Source organism: Hyaena hyaena, unplaced genomic scaffold, assembly GCF_003009895.1.
Source record: "Hyaena hyaena isolate Hyena2069 unplaced genomic scaffold, ASM300989v1 scaffold_28, whole genome shotgun sequence".
In the NCBI taxonomy this organism is placed as follows: Eukaryota; Metazoa; Chordata; class Mammalia; order Carnivora; family Hyaenidae; genus Hyaena; species Hyaena hyaena.
Window position 1 is genome coordinate 4,003,916 of NW_024080660.1, and position 16,542 is coordinate 4,020,457.

Here is a 16,542-nt window from a genome sequence, read left to right on the forward strand (position 1 = left end):
GCACGGGTAGGGAGGAGGGCACAGAGGCCAGGACAAGACGGCCGGGGCTGAGGCGTTCTGATGACAGCCAAACACTGGCCTTACAAGAGGTACAGTGGCCCATCGTACCGCAGGCCGGAAGAGAGAAACCAGAATCCTCTCCGGGCGTGTGGGTAGGCCATGAGGGGATCGCACGATGCCCACAGCCTACTGGTTTCCACCCCTCGCCCCCCAACTGGGTGACACAAAGTGGAGGGCAAAAAGAGAAAACCCAGAGGTGTTTGCTTTCTGGGGGTCAGAGACCTCCCTCCCTTCTGGGCCATGTTTTCCGGGGACTTTTGCTGCTGCAGCCTGAGCCGTTATCCAAGCAGTGCGCACCGACTGCTGGGTCGGCCCTGTGCCAACGGGAAACGACAAGGGCGCTGGCACTGCCGCCGGTGCCTGGATCTCCAGGGGCGAGGACAGACGTAGGCGGCGAAGCTGTGAGAGCGGCCGAGGAAATAAGCCGCCCTCAACTTCACGCAGTCCTGATCGAGTCCGGACGCAGGTATAAAGTTTGTGAAAAATAAGCCCGTTTCCTCGGCAGAGCCCGGGTACCGAGGAGGCCGGCATAGGGGCTGCCGCCTGCAGGGCCGTCCTAAGGTCTGGTGTTTGTGGCCCTTCTGGCCAAGAGCACCCTGCTGCTCCCGCCCGCACAGGAGAGCAGGAGCTGGTGGGCACAGCCCGGGAGGGGAGGCTCTCTGTCGGGGTGCGGACGGGGCTGGGGAGGTACCGTGGTCGCCTGTGACAGCTCCACTCGAATGTTGATCAGCTGGTTCTGCAGGGACTCTTTCTTGTGCAGCAGTTTCTCTGGGTACGCAGGCTGGTTTCCAAACATCTCCAGCTCCTGGTGGGTCCCCATCAAGGCACTTTCCAGGCTCTCCTGAAGAAGGGTGGGGGAACAGCTGTCAACAGCCCTGAAAACCCCTCTCTGGGACTTTAAGAGGCCCAGTGGTTCAGCCCACAACCTGGTGGCGGTGGTCCTCACCGGCTGGGGCCCTCGGAAGAGCTTCAGCTATTCCAGTGAAGGGCGGGACAGAAGTTGACAACAGGGCTTTGTCAGCGTAAGGGTAGGGATGGCGACCCACATGTCCCGGATCCAGCCCCCGCCCCCCCCCAACTCAAGGCCACCCCTTGGCTCTCACCTTCTCAGCTCGGAGCTGCTGCACCAGCCGGTCCTGCTCCCTCACCACCTTGTTCTGTTCACACAGTTTGCCCAGCAGCTTCTGGGGGCCCGAGGGGGTGCAGGGGAAGGGAGGGAGAGAGAAGGGGTGAAGGACATGGTTTGACGGGGGCTGGGAAGTTGGCTGGAAGGGCCTGGCCTCTGGATACCTCCTCCTTTCCCTTGCTGAGGAACCCTAGGCCTTCTTCACCTTGACCTTGGAGGCTCCTGGGAACAGGAAGATGGTCTTCACCTTGGGAGACTCCCCAAGGACCTACTGTGAAGGGAGATGTGCTTATTCTCTGAGGAAGTGAGTCAGCTTGAGAGAGGAGTTCAATGTTAAGCCCCTGCCTTCCCCTCCTCCTGGGGGTTCCGAGTCCCGAAGGGTCGAGCAGATATGATGGCCTGGCCTCCCCGGCGGGCATGGACTGGAGGAGGAGGCAGTAGTCTTGGGAGAACCAGTAAGCAATGCAGACCAGTCCCCCAGTCTCGCAGGACCCTGTTCTCCCCTCCTTCCAGGGCCTCAGGATGGCTGACGCTGGGGTCCTTCTGAGATCTGGTCCTTGCCTGGAGGGAAACTCTCCCAGACCTACAGGGCAGACCCAGTACCCAGGCAAGGCCAGTGGTGATGGGAGGAGGCAGCTTAGGCCCGACTTCTCTTCTGGAAAGACTTATGCTTTCCAGTATCCACATCTTTATGCACGCCGTTCCTCAATCCCTTCTCTGGCTCTTTTCTACTGAGCCAGATCTTGTCTTCCGGGCGTTTTAACTTCAAGGCCCGGCTCATATGCTACCTGCTTTGTCCCTGACCTAACAGCCTGCGTGGCCTCACTCACTGCCCTGCATTCCAGCAGAACCCATTATCGATCCCACTTAGTCTGTGAATCATAGGTCACCGCCTGCTGCTACCTGGCATCTGCCACTGCCCTGAAGCTCCCTGAGGCCAGGGCCAGGTTCTTCCCTCCAGTCACCGAGGACTCCTGCCAGGCTGGGCCCAGAGCAGCCTGGTTGCTGTCCCTCCTAACAGAGTCCGAGTCCCTTGGAATGAGCAGACCCCACTGCTGTGGACGAGGGGGCCTTAGGGCTCAGTGGGGAAATGCACACAGCCAGCATGGGGGGGGGGTGATTGGTAAGAACGAGAAAAGAAAGAGGATGAGGAAGGGGCAGGCAGAATGCTGCCTGTGGCGAGACGGGACATGGGTCAAAGATATGAAGAGCCAGCAGAAGGACAGAGATGGACGGAGGAAAAGCCCCAGCGGAGGAGCGCGAAGATGAGGGCGACAGCGGAAGGGACTGGAGAGGACAGAGGAGCAGGAGAGCTGCTCTTACATCTGTATCTTGCTCGTTTAACTTGTAGGTGTGGAGGCCGTCCCGGAACACCTCTGGGTACGGAGGGACCTGCAGGAACACGAAGCCGGTTACAGCAGCAGGGGACACGCAGGGCGTGTGGGGACGGCAACGCGGACAACCCTCACTCCGTTCTTGTCCGAGACCAGGCTCCATCACCTCTCGCAGCTCCCATTCCGGGAACCTGAGCTAGTCCTTTGCACCCAGCTGGGAAGGCCAGGAGGGCCCCTGTGTAGGTCTTTCCCGACTGCTGAGGCTGGCTCTGCTTAGCTCCTACTCTGTATCTCCTCTCTCCCCTGACCTCGAGGTCTACTGCTGAGAGGGACTCCGGGGGTGGACAGACCCCGGATGGCTTACTGGTAACGGCCATGACAACAACAGTGAACCCTTGGCTGTTTCTGAGGGTGAGTCATGGGGAAATGGAACGAGCACTGGAAACATTTGGAGAATTATCATCGTAGTAGACTGAACACCAGTCACAGGGCTTGTGCCTACCCCAGGGGTACATCCGGGTCCGGCAACTGCTGCCCACCCTCGGTGAGGCATCTGGAAACTACAGCGCATTCGACACAACCTTGGCATTGGATGGGTCCCTATCACACCCTCTTGCCCTTAACCCCAAAGACGTCTGATAAGACGATAACAAACATGAAATAGAAGTCGTGGGTGCTGAAAAGCAGATTCGTGATCCCTGGCATGATATGGGATGGAGACGCTGGCTATTTTGATGGTTTGAGAAATGGGCCTTTGGGTTCACCCATGAACATGAAGAACAAAAGCAACACAGTGAGATGGAAGGAGAGGGTCCAGGTAGAGGGGCCTGGAGATGAGGCCTGGTGGATGGGCAGGGTGGGCAGAGCAAGCCCCCACCCAGATGGCTTGACTTGACCATGCACGAGCAGCGGAGATGGTGTTGACAGGGACCATGCTGCCAGGTGCAGGCCTTACTTGCATGAAGAGTTGGGCCCTGGGGGAGGAGTTTTCCACCATGCGGTTCACCATACTGATGAGAGTCTCACTCTCACTCATCTGCAGCAGAGGAAGGAATTGACGATTCAAACTCCGGCCCACATAGAGCTATCTCCCCATCACCTGCCTGGGCTCGCCTTCCCGGAAAGGGCAGCTTCTCATGGGGTTTCCAGCTCCCTCTGGCCTTACCCATCGCTGGCCCCTTGTGAACTCTGTCCCAGGGCCGGCACTGAAGGTGCTCTGAGGAAAGGCCACGGAAGGGAGTGGAGGGCTGCTGTGCCCTCGCTCTCAGCCCTGAGAGACCCCTCCCCCACCCAGCGACACTCCCCCAGGGTGCCTGAGAGGTGTGGGTCTCATTCACACTGGCCAAGGTCAGCTCCCTGCCCCAGTTCTCTTTCCTCACGTTGCTTCGGTCAAAGACCACACCGGCAGTTGTTGAAAAACCCAGCTCCCCAAATTTGAAGGAAATGAACCAGCTGAGAAAGAAAACCTAGGCTGCTCTGTAGATGGGCCTTCACAAAGAGGTGGACACAGCTCTCTCTCCCCGACCCCTGCCCACCTCTGCGCTCTAGAGTAGAAAGGATTGCTAAACACGGTTTCCAGAGCTGGGCTGGTAGCATCCATGCCGATCTGGGATGACACTAGGGAGCAAATAAGGAGGCTAAAACAAGCAAGCCACGTTAAAGGGACGCCAGATACTGGAACCCTACTCTCCCAACAGTAGGGTTCTTTATGTTTCAAGGATCATGAGGAGCATGGAGGGGGTAAGACTACTTGCCAAATGAAAAGCAAAGAGGGAGACAAGGGAGGGCAGGAGAGAGGGAAGACAGGGAGGGAGGACAAGCCAACGGAATCAAGTAGAAGGGCTGTCATTTCCCCCACTGGTTCTAGTGTGACAGCATCAAAAAGTGAATATATTTGGGAACGTCCTTGGCTCTATCCCTTTAACTCAACTGACCTACAGGAGACGGCAGCAGAACACAGAGGGAAGTTGTGTGGGAAAAGCTTTTTGGAGAGAGGATGTGAATGAGGGAAGGGATGGAGCCACGTTAGGGCAGAGCTCCTGGGGTCACGATTCAGGAGACTCCCACATCTTCAGCCCTTAGCTCCCCAATCTTTACTAGGCCCACACACATTTTAACTTATCCACTTAGGTGGATAAGAGGCACCTAAGCCAGGGGCAGCCTTGATTCTGTGTGTTGGGGGGGAGACCCCCCCCCCTTTGCAGGGTCCACAGCATTTTAAAAGGCTCTCCTAGGATCTGATCTACCTCTTTAGCCTGTTGGAATGCTTATGACACTACGGCATAAAGTGTCATTGAAAAGGCTTTGAGAAGAGCAATTGTAATATGAGGTTTCTAAAATAGTTAACGGTCAACAGACATCAGCGACATTTTCTGTAAGGATCTGAACTCAAGTCAATCCCTATCTGTTCGGAGCCCAGCGTATATGAGATCGTGTTTATTGTGCATGGGGTGTGCATGTGTGCTGTGTATGTGATTGTACATGGTGTGTATATAAGTGTGTTTGTATGCTGCTGTGTGTCGTGTGTGTGTGTGTGTGTGTGTGCGTGTGTATGCATGCGCATAAGACAAGGCAGACCTGTTAACACACCAGGCTTTGAGAAGGCAAAGGAGGCCCAGGCTTTTCCTGGACACCCACTGATCTCATTCCTTCCACAACCAGTGGATCTCAAGCAATAAAGGAGGAAAGCTAGAATGTTCTTGCCCTAGCCTGCTCCCGCTCATGCTGTGGCTTTGGGGATCTTTAAGCCCGCGTAAACTTTGTCTCTAGAATTCCTGTGTGCCCCTTCGGTCTGTTCAAAATGTTACATTTTGTGAGAAAGCACCTCGCTCAGTGCCTTATATACCATATAGGTGCTCAATTAATATTTTAAATTGAGTTTTAGAATAAAATGAGTAAAATCATCACAATAGCAGTAACCGCTCCTGGCCAGTGCTGGACAAAGTGTTGCCATGCACACTCTTACTTGATTCTCCAGGAACTCTGTGAGGCAGAAAAGGCGGATTCTACAATGGCCGTTTTATGACTGAGAAAACAAAAGCCCAGAGACACAAAGCGACATTTCCAAGTTTACCAAAAAAAAAAAAAAAAAAAAAAAAAAAAAATTTGTAAATGGCAGAACTGGGACTAGAATAAAAAAAAAAAAAAAAAAGAATCTTTGTAAATGGCAGAACTGGGACTAGAATGTCTGACGCCACGTTTTGGACTCTTATATAAAACTTCCTTTTAAGAATATCATTCAATTATTATTATTCTTTTTGAGGTAGCTGGGTGGCTCAGTTGGTTAAGCATCCGACTCCGGCTCAGGTCATGATCTCACGGTTTGTGGCTTTGAGCCCTGCGTTGGGCTCTGTGCTGACAGCTCAGAGCCCGAAGCCTGTCTCAGATCCTGTGTCTCCCACTCTCTCTGCCCCTCCCCTACTCATGCTCTGCCTCTCAAAAAATGAATAAATGTTAAAAATTGTTTTTAAATAAAAAAAGAATATTATTCTTTTTCAAAAAATTATTCTTTATCTAGAGGGGGTCCACTGAAGGGTTATTTCTCAAGCTGCCAGCCTAAGGGCCCAGCAGCCGCAGGGGGGGCCCAGGTGTGGCACTGAAGGCCTGTACAGCCACACAAGGGCCAGAGAACTGGGGTCTGCCCAGGAGCCCTGAGGGCACTCAGCCCTGCCCCTCACTACCCAGGGCATTGTAGAGCCAGCTTCCTACGGGAACCGCTGGCACTTCCCAGTGCTGGTCTGGGCTGGCATCCTGAGGCTCAACTCCACGTGGACCCGACCACTCACGGTGTGGACAAGACAGGCTGCTTCAGGAAGTAAAATGCAGTGCCTGTGAGGAGCTGCTGATTAAAACGTGGATATCAGTGCTCCCTAATGCCCAAGGCCTTCTATGAGGATGATCTCCCCAAGGCTTCTATGCGGCACATGACCCGTGTCTAGAACCACCAACAGTTATAGCGGTAGCCTCTGATTTCATGTGTATGGTTCTTTCTGGAACTCTAAGAGTGTAAAATAATCTTGACGAGGTTTGACTCCTGCTTCTACACATATTAGATATTTCCTCTGCTATAAACTGGGTTAAAATCTCAGAGCCACACTCCAAGCTCCGCCATTTGTTGGCTGTGTGTCCTTTGGCATGTTACTTAACTTCTCTGTGCTTGAGTTTTATCAGCTCTAAAATGGAGATAACAACAGGACCCAGCTTGCAGGGTTGTTATGAAGATTAAATGCATTAGCATCTATAAAGTACTCAGAATAGTATGGGGCACAGAGAAAGCACCCCATTACGTAGCTGTTGCCATTATTCTTACTATTACTACCACTACTATTATTATCTCCACCACCTCAGGCCGCCTCCACAGGGCCACTCTGGGGATGCCCAGGCCCCCTGTGATTTGTAGCACAGATCTGGACTCAGATGTATGTGCTCACATCAACGTCTGGCATACTGACCCTCTGGGTGTCTAAACGTGGTAAGTATCAGAGCCCCGGAGATTGAAAAGGCAAGGCCGCCAATGGTTAGAGCCTAAAGGCAGCATCTCTTCAGCCCATTGCTTCCATCTATGGGAACGTTCACTGATGCTTCTAGATGCTCATCTCCGAAGCTGGGTTGCTAACACTCCCTTGGCCTCCCACACGGAATTCTCAAGGAGAACATGAGCCGTGTATGCAAGGGAACTTGGCAGAGGAACTAATAAATCTACGGAACTAATGTAATTTAAAACACCATCCTAGGGCAAGTCTGTAGTCCTTGGTTTACAAACTGTGTTTGTTTAACAACATAGTTTAACAACAGCCTGCTTGCGAACCATGATAGATAATTTCCCGGATTCAGGCTGCACTAAATCCTCAACACTTTAGGCCCCCGCCTGGCGCTCACCCCCTTTCAAGGTCTATGCCGCTCTTTCCAGCAGAAATGCAAATTCCCGCCTGCCCCTGGGGACAGCTCCATCTGGCCTGAACAAATAGGAGGTGGCATTAATTATTCATGTGGTCATTTCTTATTCTCCTTTCCCCAGGAAACTCCCAGCTGCCCTAAAGGGCTTTGAGGGGAAGGGGAAGGGGGTGGGGGTGAAGGCGCAAACCAAAATATAAGCCACTTTGTTGTGTCCCCGTGATGCCAACAAAGGTTGTCAAATGGCTGGAGGATGAGAAGGTGGGGGGAGCAGGGAGACGCGACAGGAGGGCAGGGGAATGGGGGGAGGGGGCACCAGCTCTGCCTACCTGCTGATCCAAATACTCTAGGTTTCTTTGCAACTGAAGGTCTAAAAGTTCATCCTACCCGGAGCCCGAGGCCCAACGGCAACACAAACAAACAGGAACAGGACAACAGAAAACAATAAAAAGGAAGCAAAGCAGTTAAGAGTTAGCTGGGGAGGGGAAGGGGGGAAGGCAAGGTCAGAGAGAGGGCTCTGTCTGCCCTTGAGGAGTTCTGGGGAAAGACACTGAGGTGGCCTCCTGGATGCCTTGACCAGAGGAGGGACTCACTCGGGCCCCAGCTCCAGGGCTCCTGGTCCGCCGGGCCCTCCCCTGGAAGAGGGAAGCACCACTGAAGCAATGCAGTTGGCCCTCCCTACCAGCTCCCGAGTTTTCTGGAAGAATCCATGGTTTCTGGGTGGGTGCAGGTGCTGTGTGTCAGAGCTAGAGTCTGGACAGAGAAGGATCTGGGTGGGTGCACCTGCGGTGTATTAGGGCTAGAACTTGCATAGAGAAGGATCTGGGTGGGTGCACGCCCATGCAGGCTTGTCCACCCTGGCCTCCCGGGGCTGCATCAGGACAGGGGTCAGCAACAGGCCTTTGGGGACAAGGACTCTGCCTGTCGGTTCCGGTGGCCCTCCCCGGCATCCCAGGTGGAGCGTCTCCACCCAGTTCTCCAGGGTGGAGACAAGTGGAGACCAAAATTCTCTGGAGAACAGATTCCAGGGAGAAAAGAAGGAAAAGACACAGTATGGAAAATCTTTTCTTCCTTAATCCCATCACTTGTCTCTTTTCCCAAAAGTAGCACTCCAGGCACGGACGGACTTGGAGGAGACGCCTGCTAATGGACATTCAGACCTGACTTTTCTTCCCAGTCTGTAACCCAAGCCCTTGACCTGGCCTCTCTGCATGCTGGACGTGATCGAGGGGATCAGGACATCACGCGCCTCCAGATCTAGTCCCTGCTCTACTTTATGTCACAGACAGCATTAAGTGGCACCAAGCTCTGCATTGGGGTTAGAGTCCTGGCCGGGAGGGAGGAGGTATCCAGAGGCTGCTAAGAAGCAGGAGTGCCAGGTACTAGGCACAGAGCACCCCTGTGGCTGCCCTGGTTGGGCCTCGCTCTGGGCGGAGAGGTCCCGTGGGGAGCAGACGGGAGGAGAGGACGTACCGTCTTATCGTGGACCGTGGGGGATGGTGGGTAGTTGTAGGGGAACAGTCCTGCGGGCACTGGCCGCCTGTCTCCCAGGTAATCATACTGGAAGAGAAAGTGCATTGGAGAGGTTGAGGGGGTCCGGCTGGGACACGGACTTCCCCAGCAACGATCAAGGTTAGGGATATTTGGTATCCTGTCCCAGAGCAGATTCCAAATTCAATGGACAGCAATTATCAGCTGCAATATCCCTGCACTAACCTGGCCAATCCCCAAGAGACAGACCCTCTCTGCCCTCTGACAAGGAATCGGGTTCCTGGCACAACCTGGGGGAGGGCACCAATGTTCTGACTCCGGGGTCAGAGCACATGCCCCAAAGCAGCGCTCCCACGGACAGAACTGCAGGGCCAATGGCTTCCCGGGCATCGTCGTGGCTCCTGCCAACATGTGGTGCGCGTCCTTGTGGGACACAGGGACCCCGAGAGTCCCAGATGCCCGCACACCTCCACATCGTCTCTGCAGATGGTAGTAGGCTCCTGGGGGATCTCAGGGCATGAGGAAGGAGGGGGCGTGCTGAGGGCTCACCTTGGGGGAGCTGATGGATCGCCTCATCACATAGGCAGCGGGGTCCGCATAGATGTCCTCACTGCGAGGTGGCAGGCGCTCAAAACGGGCACTGGGTGAGCGGACAGGGGAGTAAATGCGGGCGCGGCTGTAGGAGCCCTGGCTGGGTGAGCGGGGCACGGAGTGGGAGCGGGGCTGCAGGGACAGGCGGCGCAGGGAGCCAGACGTGGCATCCAGCTCATCATAATAGACTGGCTGCCGAGAGGGGGAGGGGCCGGGGAGCCAGACGGTGCCATCCTGCCTTCCGTAGCCTGGCGGCTCCTTCCACTCCCGCAGCTGGAAGGCAGGGCCGCCTCCGTTGCGGAAGGAGTGATGCTTGTCTTCCAGGGCCCAGGGAGGGCTGATCCGATCATAGGCTGGCATGGAGCAGATGCTGTCGGGCCGCACCCCTGGTGGGTAGTACTGGTAATCATCGGGGTACTGGGAGGAATAGGGGCCATAATACTCAGGGACCCTCCGGGGCATGGGGTAGAACCTAGAGGGACTGAGAGAGAGGATACTGTAAGGAAGCCGGAATGAGCACATGCCCACCCACCCACCTGTGCCCCCACCTCCATGTCCTCCAGCCTAGAGTGACTGTGACCAGGCTGAGCCTGGGGGCACACAGAAGCAGCCACTGCCTGGGCACTGAGGCTTGCTTCCAGAGGTGCAGGGAAACTCCCCCAAAGCTTCCTCCCTCGTGGCTCAGGTCAGGATCTCATGGTTTATGAGTTTGATCCCTGCATCGGGCTCTGCTGTGAAAGCATGGAGCCTGTTTGGGATTCTCTCTCTCTCCCTCTCTCTCTGGCTCTCTCTCTCTCTCAAAATAAATAAACTTAAAAAAAAAACTGTATCTCTAAAAAAAAAAAAAAGCAGCTTCCTCCCTCAACTAGCACCCTGAGGCTAGAAATTTCACGTTCAGAGCTTCTTGGGAGAAACTTTAAGCCTTGTTAGCTCTCTCTACTCCAGCTTGAACCACAATGTATCAGATCGTTTCAGAGCAGCAAACAGTGGAGGGAAAGGGGACATACCAGGGGCCTGGGGAAAGGCAACACACAGCGCAGTGGGCACAAAAGGGCGCCTTCCCTGGTTTTATGTTCTCGTCAAGGATGGGGCCCGGAGGTTCCTGGGGCTCATCCCAAAAGAGGCGCTCATCCCCGAGGAAGGCCAGATGTCCCCGGCAGCAGAGCCCCGGAGGTGAGCAGCCTTCACCTGCAGTCCCTGGAGCGGCCCACACCCCTGGAGAGGGAGCAGCAGCCCCACTTGCCCCGACGAGATGAGCGTTATGGGGCCCAATAAACGTCTTCCAGTACTTGAAAGCCAGTCACGGGACAAAGGAGGAAATTGATCTAGAGGGCAGGACTAGGATCTGTGAGTGGCGACATTTCGTTTCTTTTCTTTTCTTTTTTTTTTTTTAACTGCATATAAATAAAGACTTTCAAACAATTAGAGCCGTTCAAAAATGGGGTGAGCGGGCTTGGCAGTCAGTGAGGCTCATGGTGGTGGAAACACTGGAGCAGAGGCTGTTTGTTGTAAGAGGGTGGGGAGCGTGGATGGACATCTGACCGGAACAATGCTGAGGCCCTTCCCTATGACTGCCTGTGTGTGTCCTGGGCACCCAGCATCCTCATGGAGAGGGGTTGGGCGCTCCGTCTCTGTCTCTGAAGAAAGCAGAGGAGGCAGGGATGGGGGGGAGGGGGGACCGGGGTAAACTCCACAGATGGAGCAGGAAAGGATCTGTACAGGCTGGGGACCCTGAGTTTGGTGTTCTCTTGGTTCCCCAGCTCAGCCTGGCTTGCTGAAGGTTTCCAGGAAGGGATGCTGCTTGTTACTACCCCCATGCCGGCGATCACAGCACCCCAGCTCCATGCCTGTGCCCACCAGGACTCACCTCCGGAGGTCTTCAGGGGGGGCCACACCCCGGCGCAGGTTCACCCACTGCTGGAGCTGGTTCATGGAGCTCTTGCGCTGGGCAATCTTGTCGGGGTTGGCACGTGGGGGTAAGCTCCGCTGGTGGCCCCCGCTCTCTGAGTCCGGAGGCGGGAAAGCTGTGCTCCCCGGCCGGCTCGGGGAGCTATACTGCCAGCCATTGGGCTGGGGGGGCCGATCCCCTCCCCCCGGGACCCTTGGGCCCTCAGGGTAAGGGCTGCCTGGCTCCGAGGCTGGTTCCGGGCTGGCTTGGATGCCATTGGCTTTCACCAGAGGCTCGCTCTTGACTTCAGGCCTCTCGGGCTTCCGCTCTGCCTTCTCACAGCCCCGGCCATCACCCTCCCCTCGAGTCTTGGCCTCTGGCTCAGGCTTGGGGAGGCTGTTGTGGGACGGCTGGTGGTGGTGTTTGCTAGGAGGGATGTTCTCGGAGTCTGGCTTCTCATGGCTGCGGGATGCCAAGGGAGGTGTTGTAAGTGACTCCAGCCCAGCAGGGAGCTGGGCAGGGGACGGTAGACTGGGAAGGAAAAAGGAGTGGAGAAGGGTGGGCAGGAAGGTAGCAATGAAAACGGGATTCAATGAGTTACCATTCTGTTTCCTAAATGCCCGTTTTGCTTCCTTGCTCCAGCCTGGGCAGTTACTAGAAAACACAGTGCAATCTTGCCCATGCGTGACATGCTCATTTCAGCCTCTGGGTCCTCTCCACGGCCCACTCTCTGCTCCCTTCTGCTGACCTGCATTGCATCCAGCCTTCGAATGTTATGGCCAAGACTAACTTGCCCCCCAGACTTGGTGGTTTCTGCAGTCTGTCCCCACTCCAGCCCCCCAAACTCAGTGCACACTATACCAAAGCTTCATAATAGTGACTGTCCCCGATATTTCACCCATGAAGGCTCGTTACAGCTCAGCCTGCTGTCCTATGCAAGTTTCTTAACTTCCGAAAGTCTCGGTCTCCATGTTGGCAGGATGGGGTAGAACAGTCGCTCTGCTGGTAGGACTGTGAGATCAAACATGGCGGGCACCAGGCACCAATGCTGTTGCCTCAAACATCCTAGGCTTAGAAACATGCTAGTTCCCACCTCCGGGACAAGCTTCTTCCAGGAGAGACTCTGTCAGAACGTATGCTCCGCGAGGCAGGAGGATGTAGACTTGTCTTCCCTTATTTTCCTAGCACCCCATACAGTGCCTCACACATCCCTATTTGCACTAAATATTTATGAACTAAATGAGCGAACTTCTGGAAGGGCGCCCCTCAGCTGAAGGGACGATGGGATCCCTATTGCTTCCCCAATCCAACAGATTCGAGCATCCTTGCTACAACGCTGCCTAGTAAACACTTCTAAGACACTGAAATAGACTTGGAGTCTATATTGTAACAACCTCCTTTTTCTGGATCCCTGTTAACATATAACTGAAGGTTCCATCTACCCAGTTCCCCTAGAGACAGGCCGTGGGGCTATAGGTGACGACAGGTGGCAGGGGTGATGGGGAAGCCATGGGCAGAGTGTTCGCTGCATGTCAGGATTTCACGGTTGCCCCATGGGGTAGGATTATAATTCCTGCCTTTGAGGTGAGGAGATTCAGGGTCAGAAAGGTTAAGTAACTCCCACTGCTGTCACAGTATGAATAAGTGGCTAAGTTGGGATTCGAACCTGAGTCTATACTCCTCCAGAGGTCATGGGCTTAATGTGCAAAGCCAAGAATAAATGAGCAAATGACCTTGGTCTCTGGCTCCTGGCCAGGCCCCAATGGAACCTGGCTGCTCTCTTGGCCTCCACCAGCCCAGAGAGCAGAGGAAGAGCCAGTCAGGGGAAGGGAGCCTCTGGACTCTGAAATTGCTTTGCCAGGTGCCCTGCTGGGAGGCAAGGAGCGGCTCACGTGTTCTCAGAAGTTCAAGCCAGCATGCCAGGCTCAGGAGACATAGAGCGCTTCCTTGATACTCTTTGTCTGGCACTCCGGCACTCCCCACCCCCATGCCCTGTGCCCTGGAACTCACCTGTGACGCACAGCTTGGGGTACTGACTTCTGGGCTGGGGGGATCTGGACTCGGGCAGCCTCCCCCATGGCCTGAATCCAGGCCTCCTGTTCCTCGGGGCTCTCGGCACTGAAGAAGTAGGTGCGGACCCCGGCGTGCTCAGCCTGTGGGGAGAGGCAGTGCGTGGAACCGGCCCCGGCCTCATCCACCCAGCATGTAGTCACCTGTAGGGAGAAGACACCCACAGAACAGGCGGTCAGGCAGGCCGTCCCCCTGACCTGCAGCTCTTCTCCCCACATGGAGCTCAGGGGCAAAGCGAGCTCTGCATAAGGCTCCGGCTGGCCCCTAGGTGTCTGCCTTGGCTGGCTCTCTCGACACCAATAAGCTGCCCAGTAGCCAGGTAAGGTTACCTGCCCCACCTGAAGTGACTACAAACAGGAAGGACAATTACGGTGCCCACTCTCCCATCAAATTCCATCTTCGAGTTGAAGGGCAATTACCCAGTGTCTGAGAGAGATGGCTCCCCCCCCCCCGCCCCGCCCCCGAGCACATGCCAGTCTCGGCCTGAACTTGGCCTCTGAGGAACTAGTGCTGTGTCTCCTGTGCAGAGAGACAGCCAGGCCTCCATCTCCCTGGGCATGCAAGGGGCATGCACAGACGGTTAGGGCACGCTACCTAGTTGGTGGCCGCGAGCAGGTGCGGCAGGTGGGAACCCAGAAGAGAGCTCCTGTCCAGAGGAGGGGTCCTCACGCAGTCAGAAGGAGGAGAAGCAGAGAACAGGTCAACCAGACACCAGAGGGAGACAGAAGATGACGCGGTAGGAATGTTGAGGAGCAGAGGGAAGCGGGGAGCTATTCAGATTACCCCCTTCTATTCGCGGTCGCCACCGGGACGACAGCACCCGGCAATGCCCAGGTCCGCCCGCCAGGAGTGGGGAGTACAGAGCTCGCGCCTAGGCAATCGGGGCTATTAGTGGAGAGGATTCAGGGTGTCGGTGCTGTTCCTGGCTCTGTTTCCAGCCAGTGGGGCAGCTGCAAACAACTTGGGGTTTTCTTCTGGCCTGAAGTGGTGCACCTGCTTCATAGGAAGGGCTCTACCTGGTGAGACTCCAGGTTCTAAGGCCCCAAGCAAGAAAGGCTCTGGAGCTGAATTCTTTCTGGAACCTCAGCACACTTCCCGTGAGACCTTCGGTGTCCCGGGAAAAGCAGGCAGCCTGGTTTATCCCACTCAACAGGAGAAACCCACGTGATTACTAGTCTCAGAGGTGAACCTCACTTTGGTCTCTGACCCTGTGGGTGTGAAATCATGGGTCTCTGAGGGTTGGAAGGAGAGAAGACAGGGCTCTCCTGACCAAGCCCCAGGGCTCTCCAAAGCAGCTGTGTCAAATCCACACCCTCCACGTGATTTCCTGGCTGGACCTTCGCTCCAATGTACCCCCCCCTCCCCCGCCCCGGCACATGATTCCTTTCTGATGGGAGTCATTACCCAGTGACATGTCCTACTTCTCTGGGAGTAGAGGCGGGCCTCTTTCCTCTGGATCCTGGCACTTCCCACCCTGCAGCAGGGGGCCAGCTTGTGGGCAGAGGCAGGGACGTGCTTCTACAGCAGTGAAACTGTAAGGAGGCATCTCAGGATTGAAACCACACAAGGATATGGAGAGCAGGGGCCCAGCCTAGCCTTCTGGCGTGGAGGACACAGGGTTGTTGTACAGAAGAGAAAGAGAGAGACACGGGCGGGTCTTGTGGGCGTGACCTGGGGCTGGTAGGAGTGGACAGCAAGTGAATTAATTCGCTCGTGAGCACCCCGTGTGTGCTGAGCTCCGCTCCGGGTGCCAGTCACAGGAAAACAGACATGCTCTTTGCACTTGAAGAGCTCACGGTCAAGCTAGAGGACAAAACATGCCCACAGGGAAACAAGGAGAAAGCAAAGGCGCGGGAACAACCGCTTGCAACAGGAAAGGCAGATCTTGGCAGAAAACAGGGCAGTGGATCGTGAGCCGGAGTAGGACACCAGCCCGGCACCATCAGTCTGGACCACGATACTGGGGGAAGCACCCCAGTGGGGCGAAGTCCTTTGAGCCCCCATGGGGCTGGGTTAGGAAGAGGTTAAGGTATTCAGCAGCAGGCGGGGCAGGAACAGTGCCCGGCTCATTATTAGCCATCCAAGAGTTTCACCCGCAACAGGACAAGCCTCCCATCTGTCTCCGCTCCCCTCCCCACCCTTCCCAGGGGAAGGGCCACTCAATAGCCACCATCGGAACCCTTTGTGGGCCACTGAGCACAGCCCTCAGAGTTGGGTTTTAAAGAGGCAGTGCACTCCTGGAGGAGTGGGGGAGGGGAAGGAGGAGCGGGGCTGATGGCGGGTGTGTGTATGTGTGTGTCAGTCACTCAGGGCGCTGATGGAATGTCTGTGGCTGGCAGAGCTCTGAGCTCGAGTGTGGATGTGTCTGTGCACAGGTCTGGAGGGGAGGGTGAGACAGGCTGTTTGACTGTGTGGGTGTGTGTGTGCGAATGTGTATGGAAGGACTGTCTGTTGTTGGTTAAACAACCTGTTTCTATTTCCCCCCGCTAGAACCTGGCTCCCTGGAGCCAGAGTTGTATTAATTGCTCCTTCTGTTCACACCTCTGGCAGACATGACCCTAGGAGGCTAGGAACTAATTATGTGCCAAAGAAGCCCCTCCTCGAGCCCGTGCGGCCGCCCACCTCTCTGCCGCAGTCAGGTGAGCAGAGTCTGAAGGATAGGAAGGGGCAGGCTCTGAGGTCCTACAGGCTCAGACGTTGACCTGGCGTTACCCGCAGGTCCTGTCATCCAGCACCATGGCTCTAGGTTTTAGGGTCTTGGACAGCAACTCAACTAGGGGACAGATGGCTTTGTGCTAAGAAAATGCATGGCTGGTACCATGATTTTCTATTTGGAAGTGAAAGGAGCCTATGGTCCTTACATCATAAAATACAAAAAGGGCACGGGATTTCTATTGTTTTCAGTGGGTCATGAATTTTTAAATGTGGAAAAACACTGGCCTGCGAGGAGCCAGCTGCAAGTGCATCTTGGATGGGTGGATCCCCCAGGAGCCCCGCACTCCTGCTCTCCCAAACCACGCTCTACCTGAGGTTTGCCTTTCTTGATTGTAATCAAACCCAACTCCTGATTTTCTCTAGAGATTGAAATC

The 16,542-nt window shown here is 55.3% G+C and overlaps 1 protein-coding gene across 9 annotated transcripts in view; it reads right to left on the minus strand.

The window, feature by feature from the left end:
• Positions 1 to 16,542, minus strand: part of PLEKHA6 (pleckstrin homology domain containing A6) — a 147,483-nt gene that overhangs the window by 17,593 nt on the left and 113,348 nt on the right. For 3 of the 9 annotated variants that reach the window (XM_039227449.1, XM_039227448.1, XM_039227446.1), the window contains exons 9-15: positions 13,394 to 13,596; positions 11,363 to 11,914; positions 9,454 to 9,976; positions 8,887 to 8,973; positions 2,510 to 2,578; positions 1,164 to 1,244; positions 752 to 901 (exon numbers count right to left, since the gene is read on the minus strand). In XM_039227449.1, the coding sequence (XP_039083380.1) occupies positions 752 to 901; positions 1,164 to 1,244; positions 2,510 to 2,578; positions 8,887 to 8,973; positions 9,454 to 9,976; positions 11,363 to 11,914; positions 13,394 to 13,596 (1,665 nt within the window). Of the gene's footprint in view, positions 1 to 751; positions 902 to 1,163; positions 1,245 to 2,509; positions 2,579 to 8,886; positions 8,974 to 9,453; positions 9,977 to 11,362; positions 11,915 to 13,393; positions 13,597 to 14,047; positions 14,517 to 16,542 lie in introns of those variants that run through there. The other 6 variants (XM_039227455.1, XM_039227452.1, XM_039227450.1 and 3 more) reach the window with 6 other exon arrangements.